This window comes from Barbus barbus, assembly GCF_936440315.1.
Source record: "Barbus barbus genome assembly, chromosome: 6".
Lineage (NCBI taxonomy): Eukaryota > Metazoa > Chordata > Actinopteri > Cypriniformes > Cyprinidae > Barbus > Barbus barbus.
In genome coordinates this window covers 3,500,796-3,526,020 of record NC_136734.1, presented here as the reverse complement: position 1 = coordinate 3,526,020, position 25,225 = coordinate 3,500,796, and the positions used below count along the sequence as shown (strand labels likewise).

Below are 25,225 nucleotides of genomic sequence, written 5' to 3'. Positions count from 1 at the left end.
CTCAAAACATAACATGCTAAATGGGGGATATTTAGCATAAAAAATGTATTGTCAGAATGTCGTCTCTCAGTTGTTGAATTTCGCGCAGACGTTGCCACAGCGTAAATGTGTTTGCTCAGTCCGATCTCATGAAAGCGCGAATACCACGAATTGTATCTGTAGTGCTTATGATACGCAGTTTATGGGGTGTAATAGGCACGCACTCCGCACCCCTAATCCTAACCAAGGGGTTTACAGCTACGTAGCATATGCATGCAAAAAACATTTTTGGTGTATAAATGGCACTAGAAATTAATTTGTGGTATAGATACGCACTTTCATGAGATCGTGTTTCATAATCTGCTACTGGGCCGGCCCTCTGTCAAATTTTAAAACCCAGTGCGGCCCTTGAGCCAAAAAGTTTGCCCACCCCTGGGCTACACAGACCACAGACACACAGGTAGAGCCTGTGTGTCTGTGTAGCAGATGCACATTGCACATCTGCGCACGCAACTTTCTCTCTCGCGCGTGCCGGTCACCACAACACAGCAAGCAGGCAAAGCACACGGCACGCAAACTATATATAGCCTATTTAGTTTTTCTTAGTTACAAACCCGAACCCGACCCGAACCCGACGCTGTTCAATAAACATTAACCCGAACCCGACCCGAAACCCGCACATTTTTCGGGACCCGTCGGGCTCGGGTCGGGTAGCAGACTTCTAATTTGTAGGGGTTTCCCTTTCAGACGCAAAATTTATGAGGAGCGTATTAAAATGAATCACGCAACGTGATTTACTAACGTTTGCACTCGTCAAATTACTGGTATTTGCACCATTATTTAACGTGCAAAAACTCATGTCTTAAACATTGTTGTTGCTAGGAGGAGGCAACACAGAGTACAGAGTACAGGTAGAAGAGAGTTAATATTTATTTGGAATGCCAGAAGAACACATTATCCGAATCTGAACATATCCTTGTGCTAATTTGTGCTGCGCTTGGTAAATTGCGTTGGTCAATATGGAAATTAGATGTTGCGTCTGTGTTTTTTAATTGGCATGTTGTCAGTAAATCACCCGCAGATATTTCCACGCCCATCGGTGCTGTTTTGGAATTGCGCTTTCGCTTGAATTTGCCCTTTTTAGTAAATCCGGCCCTTCATATTTATCTGTTTCAGGTCCTAAACGTGATGGCAAGTCCACAAAGTTGATGCTTATATTTAATCTAGCAGTAAAAACGCCCATTCCTGTGCCCCGCACAAGGACTTTTAAACCGATTGTTATCACAATACCAAGCTCCATATTAACGCACTTATTCTATTTACAATATAGCACAGCCTCAAGTGCTTAGCTTAATTCTGTTTCACTGTTTTTGAACACATCCCACTAACTGATTGACTGTTAGTGAAAGATGCATTCTCAGTTTTGACTGTTGGCCAGAGAGTCGTTCTTGTTTCTCTCATGTCATTGAAAGATTCTTGAAATGGAAGCCTGAGTTTTCCCTCTGCTGTTTATTTGAAAGTTGGGTGTTTATTTTATATTTCATAGAGTGTTGCGGCTGTGGTGTGTATGTGTGTATCCGTGTGAAGGGTCGCTGGAATGTTCAGGGTCACGTGATTGAGTTTCAAGATGACCTTGTAAATTACATCTCAGCATAAACATAAGCACAAGGCCACGGTTTGCACATAAGCTGTCTGCACAGTCATCCCTCACGCTCACGGTGTGTTAACAGCAGCATTCCCTGTGTGTTTGCTGTCTTAATATGGTGTCAGTGGGTGTTTATATGAAGTGCTGTTAGCAGCTTGTGTGTGTGAGCGTCAGATAAAGACTCAGTCTCATCACCCTGCAGCAGCCTCATGTCATCTCAAGATGTTTAGATGCTTCCAGGAAATTTAAATCAGGGTTATCACACCAGCTAATTAACATGGAACAGTCTGTTTTTACAGAAAGTCAAAATGACTCGGAAATCCAGATGCTGTTTCATTCCAGATATGAGTGGAATTTTCTTTATTTACATAACAGACAGTTACAGAACTCTAGCTGAGGAGCCATGGAAACATGCAGCTCTGAAACGCATTTCAGGCATCACCGACAAGAGACACGGTCTGCCTGTTATGACTGCAGATGCATATTATTGCATGTATATTTCAATTACAGGAATATTGCAGGTTGTTTTTAGCCTGCATTTGATGGCATGCTGTTAACTATCACAGACAACAGTTTGGATTCCTACCTCGCTGTATATAGAACAGGAGATGTGTTTATACCAATAAAACTGTCTAAAAGTGCAATGTGCAAAGTAATATAGTGTTTTTCAAGTGTTTTTAGCTTCAACACTGTTGTTTTTGCTTGGTATCTGCACAAGGATATCCAGAAGGGATGTGGAAGTGATGTAAAAGAGATCAAAGTAGTCACAGCCCAAAAGGATATTTTAGACAACTTTACAGCTCAAATAACTATTGCATTTTTTGAAATATTAGAATGTTATAAATTCAACATAAATTGAACATCTGTATTTTATTAAATTTTTTACTTTCTCAGCTCAAAATGACTTTGCAGCTCATATAATTGTTTTATTTTAGGTTTTATTTTAATTATATGTTATAGTAGAATTATATAATTATATTGTGTGTGTATATATTTAAGCTTAAAGAGCAGTGCCAATTTATAATTGTAAACTTAATTTTAATTTTATACTTAATTTTAACTTTTTACTAAAGAAAAAAACATATCTTTACATTCTCCCATTGTAAATCCATCACTGTAGGCACGTTTCTCTTTTGTTTTCACAATCTGACATTATTGTCTATATAGACATTAGGGTCCTTTAAATCTTCATAATAGATTCACACATGTAGATAAAACTGAATGATGAGCAGGAAGCAGCTTAACGGAGCAGTCAGGTTTCTCTGACAGATTCGTAGTGATTATTTGACTGTGTAAAGGAATGAAAAGTGTCTCTGTGTGTGAAAATCTCTGTCCTCAGGGGTTTTATTCAGCCATCAGACTGACAGAGTGCGAAAAAGAGATTTTGATTGAGTTCAGGCCCATTCAGACGGCCAGTCTTGCTTGACAAAGCTCAGCAGATAAAGACACAGTTGTAGCTCTCTTTTGTCTGTTCTCCATCTATTATCCGGTCTTATCTTTTCTTCTTCTCATAGCAGTTTCACTTTCTTGCATCTGTTATATTGATCTTTTTTCCTTTCATTTGTGTATACTCATTATCTCCAGACCCCTGCAGGTTTGATTGATGGCCCTGGGTTTTGATTGACAGGTGTGTGGGGTTTGATTGTGACATACTGATGTGGTTGGATTTTGGGGTTAAAGGTCGTAGCTCTTTCTGGTTGAGAGTGTGTGTGTGTGTGTGTGTGTTTGTTTGTTTGTTTCTATGAATTGGTGGGACTTTCCATAAACTTCTATTAGTTTTATACCGACCAATTGATATTTTCTATCCCCTAACCCAACCCTAACCCTAAACCTACCCCTTACAGAAAACCTGTTTGCATTCTTACACTTTCAGATAAACATCGTTTACTATTTTTATAATTTTTTTCCCTCGTAATGTCAAAAATTTCAGGTTTTACTATCCTTGTGGGGACATTTGCTCCCCTCAATGTAGCATAAACGAGTACAAACGTGTGTGTGTGTGTGTGTGTGTGTGTGTGTGAAAACACACTCACATTCGTACCTTGCTGTGTAATTGGGGACATCCCGTTGACTTCTATTGTTATTTAATTAAGCTAATTATAATTACTAAAGGATGCTCTAAAATGCATTTAATCCTGAAATAAATGTAGTTATGCATTTTTAGATGTGAATCAAGACATTCGAGTCTCTTTATTTAATAAAAAAAAATCTTTAAATTTTTTATTTTATTTTAATTTAATTCTCATTTCTGGTGTTATTTAATTTAGCTAATAATAATTAAGAAAATATTCATATTTAGTCATAAAGTTTTTTTTACATAGGATGTCCCATGTGCAAAGTCTTTTGTGTACTTTTTTATTTATTAGGGGCCAAGCACCGAAGGTGCGATGGCACCTATTGTATCCGTTGGCATTCTTTTTATTCTTCTTCCTCCATTGCGTCTATGGCAGCCCATAGAACTGCTTGCAGGAAAGTTGTAAAATTTGGCACACTGATAGAGGACAGTGCCAACATTAACCATAGCAAGTTTGGAGTCTCTAACTCAAACTCTCTAGCACCACCACTTGTCCAAATTTTCAATAATTTTAGGATAATAACTTTTGAACCATTAGGCACAAAATGAAAATTATTTCTTCCTCCGAATCCTTAGCTCATGCCGAGTCGAATGGATACCAAAATTAAAAAAATCATAAGGTTTAGTTTTTTCGCTATTTTCAATTGTTCGTAAAACCTACTTTCAAACTCGTCCTAGACGGTTTGTCTGATTTTCGCCAAAATTGGCTCAGATCATCTTGAGACAATGCTGATAAAAAGTTATGGAATTCAAGTTGATTCGTCCAAACATTCTCGAATAACACGCTAACGAATTTGCCGTAATGCACGCAAAAAAGGATCTGAGGCTATATCTCTGCAACGGTTTGGCGTATTGAGACCAAACTTGGTGTGTGTTATAACAAGCATGACCTGAGGCTAACTGCAGTGTTTCGGTGCTGTGCCACCTAGTGGTCAGGAGATATGAAATATGCATATTTTTGCTTATAACTTGTGAATGGTTTGGCCAAAAATCACAAAACTGGTCTCTTTAGATTTGGTGCATCATGCCGAGTCAAACCATATCCAATTTTCCCATGTCAGCCATTTTGGGCATCAGCCATTTTGAATTATGTAGTAAAATGATATATTTTACGAGCGCATTGATGTATCGTTACGAAACTTGGTATGGGTCATCAGCACGATGCCCTGAAGGAGCCTGAGAAGTTTCGAGCCAGCGCCACCTAGTGGTAAAATAAATTCACATGCTTATAATATTCACATGCTTATAACTTTGGGTGGGGTTGACTTATATCACAGGAGTCACCTTTTTAGACTCCTGAATCCTTGCCGAGCCCAGCGATACCAAACTTGCCAGCTTTTGAATTATGGTTTGTGCAATGTTGCATTTTAGCACTTAAAAAACATTTGCCAATATCTTAGAAACCGTTACTCCGATCGACACGAAACCACCGTAGGAAATTCGGAAACATAGCGTCCCGGCTAAATTCTAAAACCCAATTGACAAAATTTTGGTAGTAAGTGGCACAAAAATGCAAACAAAGTCAGCAGTCATTTTTATCTACTTATACACAAATATGTCTATAACTCCAAAACAAAATGAGATATTTTCACCAAATTTGACACACTTATGTATGGGCACACACTAAGGAAACATACAAAAATTGGTGGGATTTTGCCTCTTGGTGGCGCTATAATTGAACAAAACATGAAATTGCCATTGACTACAACAGAGTATTATGATATAAAATGCTATATATTACGAATGCATTGGTGTACCATTACGAAACTTTGTATGTACCATCGAGACCATGACCTGAAAGTACTCAAAAAGTCTAGAGACAGTGCCACCTTGTGGTCAAAGGTTATAATGAAATTTCAAATAAATGTTAATAGCTTTCTGTGAAATTTTCCTAATGTAATGAGACTGGTGTTAATAGATTGCCATTTTGACTTATGTTGAAAACATAGATTTTCGAATTCCTCCTCAACCGTTTGTCCGATTTTCACCAAAATTGAGTCAGATCATCTTCAGACCGTGCTGACAAAAGTTATGTATTTCGTGTCGATAGACAAAACCGTTTTCATACAGCGCCACTTCAGATTTTAGGTATGGTGCCAAAATGACTCTGAGGCTATATCACTGCAAAGCTTTGACATAATGACAACAAACTTTGTGTGCGCCATTGTCACATCACACAGAACACACCAAAATGATTTGATTGCAGCGTCACCTGTTAGTCAAAAGCGATAAGCCATTTAATCATGTTACCAGAGGTTGTATTTATGATTTTTCATTTGAAATCATCCTAAAATTGCTTTTAGTGCTCATTGTTGCATTTGGTCTGATGCGCCATGCTATGCTTAGCTCCTCATTTTGTTGCTGGAGTGCCTGGCCCCGTAATTGGTGCTTGCAGCTATATTTTTATTTTATTTGTTTTACAAACAAAAAAGTTGCTTTTATGAATCCATGATATATTTAGCATATTTTTAGATATGTTAGGATATAGTAATGTTTTCAAGCTAATGTTTATAAAATAACATACTCTTGTAAGCTAACAAAACATTCGCAGAAATGTGTACAAGACTATTCAGTTTTAATTAACTTTTTAATTTTCCATTTTATTTCAGTTTGATTAATAAATAGTGTAAACAAAAGTTTTATTACAAATATTATAAATTCTCAAACATAACACAATTTTTTTTTTCCTCGTTCTTCTTTTAGAGATCTTTAATATTCTGTGTTTTTCTGTTGGCATACAGAACATCTGTGTTTGTGAAGCGAAAGACAAAGGCTGATGATACACAGAGCAACTTTTTGAGGAAAATTGCTGGGCAACTTTGGCTAATGTAGGCATCACCGGGCAACCAGGTGAGACACGGGGCCTACGACTGATTTAAGGTATGCAGATAGAAATTTGCTACATATTCTCATTGAGAACGTGCCCAAGCAACATTGCTCAAAAAAGTTGCCCCCTGTATCATCAGCCAAATACTCATGGTATTATTCAGTCAACACAGACATTTAGCTGAAACATATATGTGATATATTTCATATCTTTCTTCGACCATAACATGACATACTGCTTGTTGAGCTTTAATAGAATAAATGTTCTAATGTTTATTTGAGTGTAACTGCTGTATGTTCAGTACAGATTTCTTTTCAGTAGAGGTTGCACAACTACTCATTTTTACTAATTGACTAGTTATCCAGAAAAGTAGTCAAATAGTTGGCGAGTCAGTATTTACATTATGTAAATGACTCACTACACATTGAGCAGAATTAGCGCTCTGACAGCCAGATGGAGAATGACGAGGGTGAGAAACAAAGGATGGTGTATCTCCAGTGCCAGATTCACACCGCTTACGTTGTTATGAACAGAGCCAAAAACAGCCGTGAGTGGCACACTAGTTTATAGGGCTGTGTATTGGCAAGAATCTGGCGATACGTATCACGATACAGGGCTTGCGATATGAAATATTGCGATACTGTAAGCAAGGCAATATATTGGGATACTTCTTATTTTAGGAATAGGATATATTTTTAGGAAAGCTGTCATTAAGAACACACCACCATATGCAAACCTTAGCAAAAAATAAATAAATACAAATTGCTTAACCAGAACACACTGGGATCTGCATTTGCAATAATCAGTCCCTGTGATATTCAACACTATTGAACCACTTTTTGTGCAGTACGAGTAAAGAGGGAAAAATTCAAGTGCCTGCAGGATTCTTTAGTTAAATGTATATGTATAAAATATAATAATATACATATTTTAGACCCTGCTTTAAAGGTTCACAATTTAAGTTTACAATTGTGACATACAATGTCATAATCTGCTTAATATCGATGAAAAATAAAGTGCTTGCAGGAAAACAAAGAAAACAAAACAGTTGTAAAACAATAAAATAAATACAGATGTTGAACATTCTCAGAACCTTTCAACTTGGATTTTTCAGTTTGTATTTATGTTCCATGTGGAATCTCAGAGACCACGACCTGAGCCCCGCCCAAACTGCACAAAACGCCCCCCAACACGAGAGAGCTGCAGCCGCGCAACGACCCTACCGCCGCCGCACCCCCCGCGAAGGCTCTTCACACGGAACGGGAACTGTGGCAGATGTTACCACAAAAGACCAAATGACACCACATTTCTTCTTTGTATACCGAAATGGGAACTGGAACAATTCTTTCATCCTCCATTACTGGCAGCAAACTATATTAACGCTAACATTAGTGGCGTGCTCTAATGCTAGTATTTCCTGTCACTGTTTAAGTTCAGAGATGAAGACTTCTATCTAGCGGTTGGGATATGAACTCAAAACGAAACAACTGCCATGAATCTTGTATGATTTTTTTTTTATATCGATTTCCATTTTTCAGAATCTATACAGTAGCGCCAAACAAAATATTGCGATACTCACGTGTATCGATATTTTCTTACACCCCTATAGTTTATTTATTAGTTTATATAGCCGTTGGGATCTGTGCAGTTTTATAGTAAAACATGTTTATTGGTAACACTTTACAGTGAGGTTTCATTAGTTATTATTAGTTAACTACATTAGTCAAAATAAACTAACAATGAACTTCTCAGTATTTAATTAAGTTAATGTTAGTACATCTTTAAACACATTTAAAAATCAAGTTAGTTTTTAAAATTAAAAGTTGTATTTGTTTAGAAAATATTTATGTTTATACATTTATATATTCATATTTTACATTATATATAAATAAATTTAATATATAAACATAACATATTTTTCTTGAATATATACATGCATGTGTTTGCATTTATATATACATAATAAATATACACAGTACACACTCATATATTATGTAAACTAAATCTTTTATTTTGGATGCGATTAATCGCGATTAATCGTTTGACAGCACTATTAGCTACGTTGAACAATACTTATTTTTTAATAATCTTTGATATTGTTAATTTGAACTTTTAATGCTACATTTTTAAAACCAAAAGTTGTTAACATTCCTTTAACAAATTTTATTTTATTTTTCATAAACCAAAATAATTTTTAAGTCAATTTTAATTTTTAAATGAGTTCATTTCTATAGTAATAATAATAATAATAGCTAAGAATCTTATTAATGATAATTTCAACATTTTATGGTACATTTTTTAAACAAAAGGTGTTAACATTCCTTGAATAGTATGATTTATATGAGTAATAAGTAATGACAAATATGAAATTTTTATTTATTTTTAATTGTATTTTATCTAATGCATCAACTAATATTAACAAGTGAGATCATATTGTAAAGTGTTACTAAATTTATACATAGGTTTTTAGTATAAATAGCTGTGTGAAAAATGTGTGAAATCAATAAATATTCCAGCAAAAACCAAATAAACTAAAAGCTGGTTCTGCAGCACGATGTTGACTGTATAAGTTGTGCGTCACTGTAAGCTGAAAGCTCTTGGGTTAACGGTTATAAATGAGCTGTTCTGTTTATACGTTACGTCTCACAGCAGTGACTGTGTTTACGACTGTTTTCACAAGGCTTTCTTAACTATGCAAGCATGGGCCAAAACCTGTCTGGGTTTATGTGTGTGTGTTTCATAAAGTGTGCATATGTGAAATGATGGGATGAGATATTGAGCAGTGCATCATGCTCACGGTGTGTGTGGGAAAGCGCGAGTGTTTATGTCACGGGGCCCCTGACGTCCCGCACATGAATAAGTCTTACTGTATACACTCACAGGTCTGTGTAAGTGCGTCTGTACTTTGTAGGATTAAAGTCGTCTCTTAATTATGTGTATTAGACGTGCGAGGACGCTTTCAGACACACACAGACTAGCCTCCATTCTTTATCCAGACTAAAGCAGCGCTGTGTTCGGCTCTGTAATATAAGCAGTGCATTAGTGAGTTTAGACTAGTGATAGTGTTTGTAACAGAGAGTGAAAGACAAGAATAGTTTGCTGAAAGAGAGAGAGCCTGCTCAAGTTGACTTTAAGGTACTAAATATAACATAATGCACTGTCAGGTGCTCATTATCACAAAAATAAACCCAGACAGGGTGAAGAGGACCCCATCGTGACTTATGCTATATGACTGGACATTATAGATATGAAATATAGTCTTGAATTTTTAAACTTAAACTTTTATATAGAATGTTTTATTTTTAATATGTTATTATTACATCATTATATTACATTATAACTTGTTTTTGATTAACTATTCCTTTAAATAAAGATACATAATAATAAGGTAATTGAAAAATAATAATAAAGATAGTTATTTAGATTTTTACATAAGTAATATAACAGGAATATAATATTAAAACAAATATAATTTATAAGCATATCAGTGAATATATATGTATATAAATCTTTTTATATATTTAATATATATTTTTAATTTTATTAATGTCCTGTGAAACACTAATATCATCATAAAGTTGAAAAATATAAGATGTTTATAAACAATATCTTATAAAAGAAGACATTAATTTGAAATAATTTTTTTTACATTCACTAGTATATTTAGCATCGCCTGTCTTAATGTGTTTAAATGAGTTTCCATTAAACATATGCGCACCAAACTTTGCATATTGTTTCTCAGCTATGTTATGAAAGATATAAATTGATGTTTATTTTGTATTTACTGCTGTATTTATTATTAATAGTTATTACAGTATATATTAGTTAAAGTACACAGTGGCAAAAATGAGTATTATATGGAGCCTAATTTTTTACGGCATATAAACAGGATTATTAATCTTATACACAAGAATATTTGACCACTGAAATCCACAATCGACTAATCAGAAAAAGTGTTCCAGAGAGCCGTGAAATAAGCATCTTTATTTTATGCCTTGATGTCAAAATTATATACAGCATTCCTCATCACCCCCTCTCTGTCTTTAACAGCTCACAGATGTGGAGTTATTTTGACTGAAGGGTGTTTGGTCAGCTTCTATAAGCACCTTTGTGACGTCGAAAACTGTGTGTGTGTGTGTGTGTGTGTTCGGTCATATGCACAAGCTCTTGTGGGAGAGGAAAACACACACATCAACTTTACAGCCCTGTATCGTAACTCTGTTACTTACTTTTCACCCAGAGTGGTTTAGCATGCACTAATTACAGCAGCAGTAACCCCAGGTTAAGTGTCTCGCTCATGGACACAAAAGCACAATTGTGCTCTCAACAAGATTATTATGGTTTATAACAACATTTTTTTCATTTGAACTTTTTTTAAATTTCTTTTTTATATTCAAGTTGTCATGCAAGTATAGATTTGTTGTTAATTTTTCAATTTGTTTTAATTTAAATGTATTTTTAGGTTTTCCAACATATTTAGCCTTAACTTTATATGAAATATTTAATATTCATTCAGACTTTGAAGGATATTGATGTCCTTGATGTCCGTCTGTCCTTGACTCACCTGCTCACAAGTTCAGCATCCATTCAGAAACCTTCTTCAAACAAACTTCTCCAATAACCTCTTCATATCGCTCCAAAACGAATGACAGACCGTCCAAACTTCATTTCCACCTTTTTGTTTAATTTATAAAATGTCTCGGGGCGTTTTTTTCTCTGCAAATTTTAGAAGATGAAAGAGTGAGAATGATGTGATATTTGCAGCCATATTTCCCCAGGTGCCATAAATGTCATACTTCAAAGCTGTGTGTTATGATCCTGAGAGTATGGATATCTGAAGTAATTATTCAATTCGGTCTCTCGCTGTTATTTTTGCTCTGTAAACAAGAAGAGATGAAATAAAGCACATTTTTGAGTTGGAAAAAGGTTGTGTGAGTTTCTGACAGATGCTACAGGATGATAACTGACCCATTTCCTCTGTCTTCTCCTCTCCAGCTAACGTTCTGGACACCATGCTGCTGAGGAATTCTGTTAAGGTGGAAGAACGTCGGGAGACAGGAAGTGATGCGCCGGCTCTACCTCAGCGCTTCCTATGGTGTTACTGCTACCATCACTGTCCGGAGGACTCCACTAATAACACGTGCAGGTATCAGCACACATCCCGCCTCAATTGTGTACTCTTGCACACAATCTGAACCCGCTATTACATATGTATTGTGTGTTCAGGACGGACGGTTACTGCTTCACCATGGTGGAGGAAGAGGGTGGAGCGGCTGTGGTGACTTCAGGCTGTCTGGGTCTGGTTGGATCAGAGTTTCAGTGCCGAGTGAGTCATAAAATGCTCTAATTTCCAAAATAAACCACTTAAGTGTTAGTGCATCAGTCCTCAAGCACAGACGAAACAAAAGCCTTACGTAACTCACTGTGAATTAAACACCTCGTTAAATACTCCTGTGCTGCTCCTTTATATTTCACAATTCTTACTTGTATGCCACTATGCAACTTTATGTCTTAACTCAAAATTGCTGGAAATAAAGTAAGAATTGTGAAATATAAAGGAGCAGCACAGGAGTATTTAACGTTTGGGGTCAGTAAGATTTTTTTTAAAGAGATTAGTACTTTTATTTAGCAAGGATGCATTAAATTGATCAAAAGTAACAGTGAAGCCATTTACAGTATGTTGTAGAAGATTTCTATTGTTTGAACTTTATATTCATCAAAGAGTGCAGAAAAAAGTTTTCCACAAAAATATGAAGCAGCACAAATGTTTTTCAACATTGATAATATTAAGAAATGTTTCTTGAGCAGCAAATCAGCATATTAGGATGATTTCTGAAGGATCATGTGACACTGGAGACTAGTAATGATGCTGAAAATTCAGCTTTGCATCACATAAATAAATTACATTTTAAACTATATCCAAATTGAAAACAGTTATTTTAAATTGTAATAATATTTCAGATTATTTCGGTTTTTCCTACATTTTTGATCAAATAAATTCAGCCTTGATGAGCATAAGATACTTTTTTAAATTTCTGCAATGGAGACAAGCTTCCATACTAATGTCATTCCATGGTTTTCTTTCTGTACAAAACAAATTCAAATAGTTTATCAGCTGCTTTTTTCCATATTATGAAAATGAATGGCGATGTATACTGCCAAGCTCCAAAAATCACCATAAAATTAGTCTATATTCAATATTTTAAGTGAACCAATGCTTTACACATAAAACCAAAAGCAATTCTATTTACGTTCTTAATACCTGTCCCTGGTCTTATTGTGAAAAAATAAAAATCTGATTTGTTTATTAAAATGTTATAATTTTTTTTGCCAAAGCCAAGTGGACAGTGAAAAATTATATTATCGAATAATATCATAGCTTATTTTTACCCGCTCATTTTAAGTCCTGCTCCTATACAATCTCAAGCTGAACTTTCGCTTAGAAACAGTGAACACTGTACAAGCAATGAACATTTCACTTGGAATATGTCACATTACAAACGTTAAATGAGTTGCATGTAGTGTTTCATTGTGTTACTGACCACCTGAGAGACCTGATATATCTTCGTGTGTGTTTAGGACACGGGGAACTCTAAACAGCGGCGAGCGCTCGAGTGCTGCACAGATCAGGACTACTGTAACAGAGACCTACATCCAACACTGCCTCCTCTACGAGCACCCAGTGAGTACACACACACACACACACTTGCTGTATCTGCCAATCTAATCACAAATTCACTGAAATTGACTGAAATGTAAAGCTGTTTAGTAGTGTTTGTTTAGGTAAGCATCATTATTACTATTGCTAAATAAGTTGAACCATTTAGCAGAAACATAGCGACATGCTAAAAACCTCTCAGCAGCACCACTTAGCAACATTCTTACAACCACTCAAAACACCTTAGCAACTCAATTACAACACCCAGTACACCGTTGCAAATGCATAGCAATGTGCTAAAATCAATCCACTTAAGAAACCTTAGAAACTGTATAACAAAGCCTTGGCAACAGGGTTATTATTGTTAACTAAAAATATTTTTGTTAGTTGAAATAAACTACAATTACTAGTTTATTTCTACAACAATACTACTACAATAAATTACTAAGTGGAAATAAATAAAAACTAAGACTTATAATAAAGTAAATTACAGCTAAATAACAAAAAAATGCATAAGTAATGAGTAATAAAAAAAATATTAAAACTAAAATTCAAATAAAATATAGAAATCTAATCTAATTAAAAATAGTATAATAATATAATATAATGATCACTATAGACTAACTCAAACACTTACTGAAGCGAATAAAAAACATGATTTAACCTCTTTAGTATTTTCCTTTGGGCAGCATTCCTAGAAAACATGTCTGATTTGTTCCCAAAAATATATGTAGGTCAGAAACTCTCACACACCTGTAGGGTTTATTTTGGCTGTCATGAGCAGCTCTCATCAATCAACACAGCAGAATAGAAACCACTCTGTCCACCACACACACACACACACACACACCTGTGCTGTAGCTATGATTTCAGCATCACACACACACATGTTGGTTTTTGTGGTTTATGGGGACTCCATAGGCGTAATGGTTTTTATACTGAACAAACTGTGTGTGCTATTGCCCTACACCAACCCTACACCTAAACTTAGCCCTCACAGGAGACTTTGTGCATTTTTAGATTTTCAAAAAAAACACCATTTAGTATGTTTTTTAAGTCTTTTGAATTACGGGGACATAGGCAGTGTCCTCATAAACCACCTTCATATTGTAATACCTCTGTCATACCCATGTCATTATACAAATTTGTGTCCTCATAAACCACATAAACATGCACACACACACACACACAGAGCTCCTGAAGGAAGTGTTCATAGAGCCGAGTGTGATGATGCAAGTGTTGTGTGTTCACTATTGACTCTTAGACATGTAGTAATGTGTGTGTGTGTGTGTGTGTGTGTTTGTGTGTGCAGGTTACGTGGTGGGAGACATTCATCACATCGCTCTGCTCATCTCAGTGACGGTCTGTAGCTTCATCCTCACCTTCATCATCATCTTCTGTTACTTCAGGTGTGTAAATTACAAACACAGACTAACTGTAATTATTTCTTAAATGAAGCTAATTAAATGGATAGTTGACCCAAAAATCATTTACTCACCTCAAGTTGTTACAAACCTTTATGTGTTTCTTTCTTCTGTTGACCACAAAAGAAGTAGATATAGATTTGAAGAATATTGGTAACCCAACATTTTTCTGGTAGCCACTGACTTCCATTGTATGGAAAGTATTATGGAAGAATTGTATGTGTATGTGTTTGGATACAGGTTTGGAGCAACATGAGGGAGATTAAAAGATTTGTGGGTCAACTATCCCTTTAAGGCAGGACACTACAGGCAAAAATATTGTTTTTTCATGCACTGGTCAGTTTTGAGATTTTGAGCTATTTGGTTTTTCATAACATGTTTTTAGACTAATGGAAAAAAATGGCAAGAAAATGTGCAAAATGCACTTTTGTTTGCTGATCTCAGAGTTAAAAGTATGGTGATATAATTTACATTATTTTTTAAACTTTTCCATTGGTATGTCTTGCCTTAAAAAGACTATTTAACTTTTGTTCAGCAAAAACTACAGTGTCTGGTTATATGAGACCAGACTATCCCTAATTCTAAACTTTTAATCTGTCACGTTATATTAATATTATATGTCTCTTAGTGCGGCTGTTTTTATCGTGTAAACCCCCAGGTTGTGTTTGTGTGGACTTCTGGTCATGCTAGTCTGGTGTTGAAGTGGTGTGTGTGGTGTTTCAGGTATAAGCGTCACGAGTTAGCCCCACGCTATAGCCTCGGCCTGCATCTGGATGAAACGTTCATTCCTCCGGGAGAATCCCTGCGTGATCTCATAGAGCAGTCCCAGAGCTCCGGCTCAGGGTCAGGACTCCCCCTGCTGGTGAGAATCACACACACATGAAATCAACATCCTCACAGAGCCCTGGGAATTCTGGGATGCAGAAAACACAGAATCCACTCATAAAATTATAAGATGGAATGTTATGGAATTTTAATGAATAGATCAAAAGTAGGGCTGTACAATCAATAAAATCCCAACAGTGGCTCAATTGAAAAGATCAGATACAGACAACAAGTCTTCATTACAACCTGCCAAAATAGACTGGTCTAATTTGTCTAATTTATGAATGAAATGTATTGCAGTTACACAGTAGAATGTACTTCAAAGTAGTAGTTGTAATAGTAATGAGGATGATAATGATAATAATAATAAAATGTAATAAAACATTTTTAAGGAATGTCACTAACTGATTTTTATTAAATGATAGAAGACAGAATTTAGAAAATTAAAATGAAAAGACAATGCAGAATTTCTGAAAAAAAAATAACTAATTAGACATGCTTTTTTAAAATTAAAATTTACCTAAAATTTACCATTAAAACAAAATCCAGAAAATTACAACACAAAATACAGAACTTGTGGAAAAATAAAAATAATTTAATTAATTATGCTTTTTTTATTTTAAAAATGTAATTGAACAATTAAAACAAAATCCAGAGAAATTGCAGTGAAAAACACAGAATTTGGGGTAAAAAAAAAAAAAACTGATTTCGCAGGACCCCATTTATCTTATTTTCTTAATAAATGTCACTGCTCTTATTGTGTATGATCAGTCACTTCATGTAATTGTAAAGAAAACAACATCTACAGTATCTATCTATCTGTCTGACAGTCTCTGACTGCGTATGTGTCTGTCTGTGTCTAGGTTCAGCGCACTATAGCGAAGCAGATCCAGATGGTGACACAGATCGGGAAGGGCCGTTATGGAGAGGTGTGGATGGGGAGATGGAGGGGAGAGAAAGTGGCTGTGAAAGTCTTTTTCACTACAGAGGAGGCCAGCTGGTTCAGAGAGACGGAGATATATCAGACTGTCCTCATGAGACATGAGAATATACTCGGTGAGGCTTTCTCTCTCAGACACACACAAACACCATTACATTCATATGCTACTATTATACTATTAATGTAGGGAATGTATAGACTATTCAAATAAAAGATACTGCTTGCCAAGCTTAAGTAACTCATGATTTAAAAATCTTGAAAAAGTAGTGTGCTACACTAATAAAAATATTTTATTTCACTAAAGCTATTAAGGGGGCAGTATGTGTATAATTATGGTGAATAAAGGAACTTGTTATTTTTTATAGCTGTTCTTTTAAAATACGAGGCTAAATGAGTCAGTGCTTCACACGATGGCCGTTAAAATAGCTGAAGATCTCCACTACACTATATATATATATTCTAACGTAATTTAACAAAGGTCTTTCAATAAAATAAAGTGTCAGGTCCGTGATGGGTCAAAAACAAAACAACAACAAAAAAAACATTGACTATATTAATGCAATAATTGAGTAATCTTTTGTTCTTCTTGAACAGGGATTCCCAAACATTTTGTCAGTCAAACTGAGATTTTAAGATAATATTTTAATAATTGCACACATTTGCATGTTAATGGTCACATGACATGCAGGTAAACAAATAAAATATTTAATATTTTTAGTGCTTTATTTTAATAGTTTTTATTTTTTAAATATTTATTTATTATTTAATTAAATTATTAGCTTTCCATTAAGTTATAGAACCCCTGCTGTTTAATTAAATTTTAAAATTAGTTTTTTTAAATTTTAAATTAAATAAGTTCACAGTACTCATAAATGACATTTTAAACAGTGACAGACGATTTATTGCTATTTTTATATATTGCTATATATATATATATATACACACACAGAACAAATTATATATATATATATATTACATTTTTCTTATTATTAATTATTACACAGTTTTATATGGTCATATTACCTCAGACTACATGTTGCTGTGCAAGGCTCAAAAAAAAAAACAAAGAAACTCATTAAAAATTGTATAAAATGTTCCCTTTGTAAATGTTCAATTAAAACCTCCACATGTCCAAGTTATTTGTCAACTACTCAATTAACTAAATATTTTAGACTTCTGGGAACACGTTTGAGTGATCACTCAAATTAAAGCGAGTTTAGTTCATTAAAAAGAACCATCCAAAATAAATCAGTTCGCTATCATTAATCGCTGCTTGAGGACATTCAGTGAGAGTGTGTTTGATCACTCGGCTGTAAAGCTCCACGAACAATACAAAGTGATGCAACAAGCAGCAGTACTGCATCTTTTCATGCTATTCCACTGTTTTTTTAGAAAAATAGCATTGCTATTTTCAAAACAGTAGAGCTGCTGTCACGCAACTGAAAAATGTAGTTACATTAGCAGCCTATCTACTGTTATTTAATTACTCCCACTGGTGAACATGTAGTCGGTAATTACAGGAAAATGAACCGTGTTAAAATGCACGATTGAACCGTCTTGATTAGCAGTCCTTTCACATTAATTAGCTGATATCAGATTAATTATTTCATTAAATTAAGCATGGCCTGGCTCTGTATATTTAGACTTGTGCACTAATTTTAACTTTCTCTCCAGGGTTCATAGCGGCTGATATTAAAGGCACGGGCTCGTGGACTCAACTCTACCTCATCACCGACTACCATGAGAACGGCTCTCTGTACGACTATCTGAAGTGCACCACCCTGGACAGCCGGGCCATGCTGAGACTGGCGTACTCATCCGTCTCCGGCCTCTGCCACCTTCACACGGAGATCTTCGGCACGCAGGGCAAACCGGCCATCGCCCACAGAGACCTGAAGAGCAAAAACATCCTGGTGAAGCGTAACGGTGCCTGCTGCATCGCTGACCTTGGCCTGGCCGTCAAGTTCATCAGGTCAGAGGCCAGCTCCTTTGCTTTACTTTCTTTCAGGTTAACCTGCTCATTATTGTAGGCAGCAGTTTTAGCAACCGGTTAAAAAAAAGCCATTTCAAATATTCATTTGAGTGATCACTCAAAAAGTCCCTGCCCTGTTGCTAAGTAAAATTTAAATTATTAATGCTAATATATTTTTTGTTGTTAATTATCAGATACATACTGCTGTGATCATTAAATAGTGTTCTGTAATTAAAATATTACATGTATATGTGATTGTTAATTGTTGACTAAAAAAAATCTATTCAAATTTAAAAAACCAATGCTGCCTTGACGATTAACTGAAATAAAAACAGGTTTAAGCTGAAGTAGTGAAATGACTAAAACTGAAACTGAAATCAAAATAAATTAAAGCTGAATAGAAATATTAAAAGACTATTAAAAATGACAAAAACAAAACTGCTAAAACTTTAAATGAAAACTGAAAATAAGAATTCAATTAAGAATAATAACTACTAAGAATTCAAAATAGTAATAACTACTCCAATAGTATATAAGTAATACTAAAATAAAGCTATATCTATAAAATGACTAAAAATGGCTAAAAAAAATTATGCCAACAGAATGTAAAAATTAAAGTTAATTCAAATTAATAATAAATACTACAATGGGATATAAATAACACTGTATATATTTACATTTATCCATTTATCAAGTAAAATGGCATAAGAGCAAGCAGCATTAATATATTGATCATTTTTATTAGACATGGTAAGACTGTAAACATTGCCCCTTATATAGCTTCAGTGTAGTTTAGTAGTAAATTGTACTATTTTTTTTGAAAGGGTATTTTGGCTATAGCTTGGCAAACTACACTTTCAAAGTTGCATCAACAAGTTTTCCCCCTAAAAATACTGCGGAAATATTGTGAAGAGTGTATGCTGATGAAATGAGCTCTGCACTGAAAGTGTCTCATGATGAACAGCGACACTAATGAGGTGGACATCCCGCTGAACACACGCGTGGGCACCAAACGCTTCATGGCTCCTGAGGTTCTGGACGAGACTCTGAACAGGAGCCATTTCCAGTCCTACATCATGGCCGACATGTACAGCTTCGGCCTCATACTGTGGGAGATCGCCCGCCGATGTGTGTCTGGAGGTACAGCTCAGAATATTACCGCGTTTCAATATCAGCTTTGTCTCTGTTATTTCTCATAATATTCCTTATTGATGTGGATAGTACAGCTCAAGTCATTTAATCTTCAAAAAAAGTTAAACACACGCATGTAACATGTTTGCTTCAAGTAACAATTATTATTATTAATAACCTTGGTTTGTATAAAAATGTATAAAGGTTAAAAGAGATTTGAATGAGATTTCATTCAAGCTTGTTCTTTTGTGTCTGTGTGTTGATTGATATCCGTATGTTTCTGCAGGTATCGTTGAGGAATATCAGCTGCCATATCACGATCACGTTCCTAATGACCCGTCGTATGAAGACATGCGAGAGGTTGTGTGTATTAAGAGAATACGGCCATCTTTCCCCAACCGCTGGAGCAGTGATGAGGTAAACACACACCGATTCACAAAATAAATCACAAAAACACACTCAAACTTAGAGGCAGAATTATTATAGCTGGCTAAAACTAAAACCATAGAAACATTTACTTGAAATAAAATGAAATATAAAAATGATATAAAAGTATTTTAATCAGCTTAATGTTATTAAGATATTATAGTTTTTATTAATATTTTAAATTAGTTTTATTTTTATATCTTTTCCCTTTTGTTGAAGTTTTATTATTTTTGTTGTGTTTTTGTCATTTTCATGTTTATATAGATTTTAGTCATTTTAGTACATCGTTAAAAATTAAATGAAAATGTTGCTTTGGCAAACCTTCCTTATATTTTGTTTTAGTGAAACTTTTGTATAATAACCTTGTTTCAAAGCCAACATTTCTCATTTTCATTTATATTGATGTATGTATGGTTTTCTGAAATAACTCATTTATTCATATTCATATATTTTTTGTCACATAACTGTATTATAAGCTTGTACTGCATACAAGATATCTGTTAGCTTGCAATAGCACATATTAATGATCTAGTGCATTGCATTAATCAAAGAAATTAATTTTAGAAGACAAACAAATCACAAATAATATGATTTTATAAGCTGGATGGTCTGTTACACCTTTTTTATTCTAATCAATTAGCATCTTGCAGTTTAGCATTTGCAATTTGTTTTTAACCATCATGATTTTCATCTTTGTAGAAAGAGGGTTATGTTTGTTTGATGTGATTTTGGTCGTTTGTCAGTGTTTGAGGCAGATGGGGAAGCTGATGACGGAGTGTTGGGCTCACAATCCGGCCTCTCGTCTCACCGCCCTGCGTGTTAAAAAGACGCTGGCCAAGATGTCAGAGTCCCAGGACATTAAAGTCTGAGAACAGACTAGCAGCACTGACACTAACGCCGAACCGTGGGGTCAAGCGCTGAGTTCTGCCACGCGAGAGCCTCCTGCAAACGACCCGGCGGCGGCAGAGGATGGCCTCAGGACAGAGACACAGCCGGTCCTGCTGCATAACACGAGCACCTGTGAACACTGGCCAGCGGGACGAAGCAGGACCTCGGTGAGCGAGACCACAACTCTCCTTAGAGACCTCGCAGCTTTCTCTTTCCACAGTCTGTTCAGCTCCAACACGACCATGGTTTTGGATCGTATCAGATTTGTGTTGTCAGTCTATCAACAACTAGCAACAAGTTTCCCGCCTCTTTTGGTGGGCTGTGCCTTATTTATTTTGTAAATAGATGAAAATGAGAGTGAAGCGTCAAAGTACTTGAATAAATGTTCTAATGAGAATGAATGTTCTGCACCGTTTTGTTTTTAGTTGGCCATTACTATCAAGTAAAACCTTTCTTGTTAAGGTGTTTTCTGAATGAAAAAAAAATCACATTTCAGAATGTGCAAAAAAAAACAAGGCCACTTTCAGCGTTGATTAAAAATATAATTTATTTAAAAAATCCTTTACATACATTTTATACAGAAACTGGCTGCAGACATAATAGCGTTTGTTTTTGATTTTTAATGAAGCTTTATTCTGTGGATTAATCTGTCTGTACACGCGAGTCGTAACGATGCACATCTGCCAGCGGTTCGCACAGAAGCACACGTTGCATAGTTGGCACCGCATTTCCAGCAGACAGAGACACACTGCACTGCTGCTCTTCAGCCTTACAGGGGGGCTTTCCTGTTGTCTTGATTTGCTCCTTAATTTGGCTTTTATTTTGCGCACAGCTCCTCTGCTCTGTTGGATTGTGGGAAATGGCAGTTGGTTGGAGGCTTTTCTTCGTGTTGGTGGCGGCTGCAGGCGGTGAAACTGCAGATAATGAGCCCTGTGTTTCACATTTACAAGCACACCAACACCAGCCTCTAGTGTGACGGATTTATGCAGAACACACACAGACCAGCATTTACTGTAAACGCTCTGTTCCGCCTGTAAACACATTTAGGAGTTGCTAAAGACTTCTGTTGTTTCCTGCAAGTGGGAATTTTACATTTAAGCTGATATGAAATCAAAATGACCCTGTTTGCTTTCTTAATGCATGTTCCTGGTCTTATAGAATGGAAGCCCATTTCTGAAAACAAAAGAAAATAAAATCATGCTTTTGGCAAAACAGGATAAATAAAAGTCACTGTCAAATTTCATTATAATAATAAAAAAAAAAAAAGAATCTTCAGAATTATGAGATAAAAAGTTTAAATGAGTAAAAATGATAAGATACTAAGTCAATTCTGACATTAAAAATTCAAAACTGACAAAACATGAAATTTTAACAAATCTAAATTATAACAGTCACAATTATGACATAAGCTGAAACTGACCAAAAGTTTAAAAAAAACAAATTAGAAAGTCACAATTGACAAAAAATCTAAATGATTAACAAGTCAAAAATTTAGAATGTGTCAAAATATATATGACATACAAAATCAAAATTATGGCAAAAAGTTGAAATCGAAAAGTTAAATTATGACAACTCTAAATGATAAAAGTCATAATTGCAAGGCCAGTTTAAAATGACAAATCAAAAATTATGACATACTAAAGGTAGCAGACCTTACGAAAAAGTAAAAATTATGAACAATTATGAAATTATAACTCAAAATTATAAGATACTAAGTCAATTATGACATTAAAAACTTGAAACAAAGCATCAACAAAAAATTGAAATTGTCAATTCTAAATTATAACAGTCATAATTATGTTGAAATTGACAAAAAGTAAAAAAGATACTAAGATGTTTAGTAATAATATGACATATAAAATCAAAATTATTACAAAGTTGAAATCGACAAAACATCAGTTTAATTTTGATAACTCTAAATGATAAGTCATAAAAATATGATACTAAGTCATAATTAGTCAAAATTATTTTAAGTAATAAATGATGAGATACTAAAGGAAATAGACTTTGACAAAGTCGTAGTTATAAAAAAAAATCCAAATTACAAGATGTTCTTCAAAAATGAGATTTTTCAAGTCATTATGACAAAGTCACCATATTGAAAATGGCATTATCAAAACTATAAGATGAAAGTAAATTACGAAAAATTTAAACTGGCGAAACTTTATTAGAAATAATAGTCAAAATTATGACATTAAGAATGATCACAAGTAAAAAATTACGAGAAATTTTCAAAATTTGGCGACAGAACATTATGGAAAAAAAAACTGACAAAAAGTTTAAATCAGGAGATTTAAAAAGTATGATTTTCTATGTAATAATTTTGACTTTTTAGGTCATATTTTCAAATGTTTGTCACAAGTTTGACAAGTTATTTAAAAAATGATCACTTTTTGTGTCATAATTAGTATTTTCATTTCTTACGTGTCAGAAATGGGCTTCCACAGGATGATTTATCAGTGAAAATTACTCCAAAGAAAAAAAATGTTCTCAAAACGTTCCATCAGAATATAATTACTTTCTCACTTTGCTTTCTGCCGACATCAGCGAGCTCTCTTTTCCCCAGGACATTACTTTTCTAAATGTCACAAGAAGTTTATGTGCATGTAAATATGACCAGATAAGCTCAAGCAAACATATTCCATAGAAATGTTTGATTCATGTATTTGGATATCTATAAAATGTCTGACATCTTTCATGTGATCGAGAGATCTTAGTTCTAGTGTAAGTGTGTGGATGAAGGGTCACGCAGAGTGACATGTATAATATTTGCCAGATAAATGTATTCCACCGGACCGGCAGCGTTGATAGGAAGAGCAAAGCCTCAAGACCTGCAGCTCTGACTCAAACCATCAACTAACAGGACTTTTTTTTTTTGGTTGCTTAGTTTCTCTTTCAGTCTCATATCAGTGGGTAAGCAGCACTTCTTTATATGACACATATCATATGTTCTGACTGGCTGTGATCGTGTGGTATTGTACAGTATTTTGACTTTGAGTCCATACAGAAGAATAAGCCGTCACTGGACACTGGTTAACCCCTCAAACAACTCCCCATAACCACAGCTTCCACCAAAACTTACTACAGTTATGATAACTACAATAAACCTACAGCAACTCACTGTCATAAACTTCAAATGAAGCATTCTGAAAGAGTAGATTAATTCATTTTAATATTCCAGTAGTAACAATAACTGTCGTATCCATCATGTTTTTGCAGAAACTTTAGTCGCCATGTTACATTTCATAAGTGATCAATTGACGCTTTTTAAAATAATGCACAATAATGACTTTTTTAAAGGTAACTACAATTATCTATACACAGTAAATAAAGCAATAACATTTTATTAATGATAATATTTAAATAAAATTGATATAAAATAAAAACCAATTTTAATAACTAATTTATTATATTTTTTTATAATAAAAATTTATTTTCAATAAAAAACTTATTTAAATAATAACAAAAATTACATTTTGAATAATAATAATAACTAATAGGAATTAAAATTAAAATAAAAAATTATGATTTAAACAAAACTTAAATCAATATTGCAATATTATTACTATTGCAATTAATATTGCAATAATACGGAGTATTTAAAAAATATTATTATTAATGGAATAAAGGTAGAATTACAATACCAATATTTACGTCTGCCTTAATTTCTTGGCTTTCAAACGTTAAACCATAGAGCTTTTATTTACTACAAAAAAAATAAATGAAAGATTCAGAAAGAATTATATTAAATTACAATATTCCAGTAGTAACAATAACTGTAGTTTCCGTCACACTTTAGCAGAAACTGTGGTTGCCATGGTAAGTTTTGTTGAGGGGTAAGTGTGATGATGCACAACAGAAACAGCCCATGCAGAACGAGTGAAAGTTCGGCCAGAGAAGATCATCATTATTACAGTGTGATGAAACATTGCATTCCAGAAAATGAAAAAAAAAAAACGTCTGACGTGATTCTCCAATCCCTGGCGAGTGCTCACGTGCACTTTTGTTCAACAAACAAACATATTTACTGTACCCGCGTTACAAAAATAATACAATTCAAATCGCATCTGAACGGTAACTGGATTTTAAAGGCCACTTTAAGGTACTCGCACTAAATACTATATTCATGTCTCAAAATATTATATTACATGAGCGTTTGTTGTTGCTGCAACCACTAGATGGTACCACAAAATTCAGAAAAAACATGACTAGAGGATGATAAAGTGGGAGATTTTTGCTGTCGTGCAAACTGGGAGGGTTTGGCCGTGTTTCCGTTGAGCCTGAAGCATCTCGACCCTGTTCCTGCTTCACCTTTGACCCCAAACTGGCGGCATCCACTGATGGCAGCAACTTTTCCTTGGTTTTTGATCGAGTGGCAACACAACTTGAGCTGGACGTCGTCATTGTTAGCAGTGCATTACCGCTGATGTGAGGGA

At 34.7% G+C, this 25,225-nt stretch overlaps 1 protein-coding gene across 1 annotated transcript in view; it reads left to right on the top strand.

Moving 5' to 3' along the window:
* bmpr1ba (bone morphogenetic protein receptor, type IBa) overlaps window positions 1-21,273 on the top strand; it is a 58,980-nt gene extending 37,707 nt beyond the window's left edge. The window contains exons 5-14 of the mRNA XM_079418116.1: window positions 11,521-11,671; window positions 11,752-11,851; window positions 13,105-13,207; window positions 14,496-14,592; window positions 15,331-15,469; window positions 16,296-16,488; window positions 18,047-18,344; window positions 19,309-19,484; window positions 19,762-19,892; window positions 20,645-21,273. Of these exons, the coding sequence (XP_079274242.1) occupies window positions 11,521-11,671; window positions 11,752-11,851; window positions 13,105-13,207; window positions 14,496-14,592; window positions 15,331-15,469; window positions 16,296-16,488; window positions 18,047-18,344; window positions 19,309-19,484; window positions 19,762-19,892; window positions 20,645-20,770 (1,514 nt within the window). The 3' untranslated portion in view covers window positions 20,771-21,273. The remainder of the gene's footprint in view (window positions 1-11,520; window positions 11,672-11,751; window positions 11,852-13,104; window positions 13,208-14,495; window positions 14,593-15,330; window positions 15,470-16,295; window positions 16,489-18,046; window positions 18,345-19,308; window positions 19,485-19,761; window positions 19,893-20,644) is intronic.
* The last annotated feature ends 3,952 nt before the right edge of the window (window positions 21,274-25,225 follow it).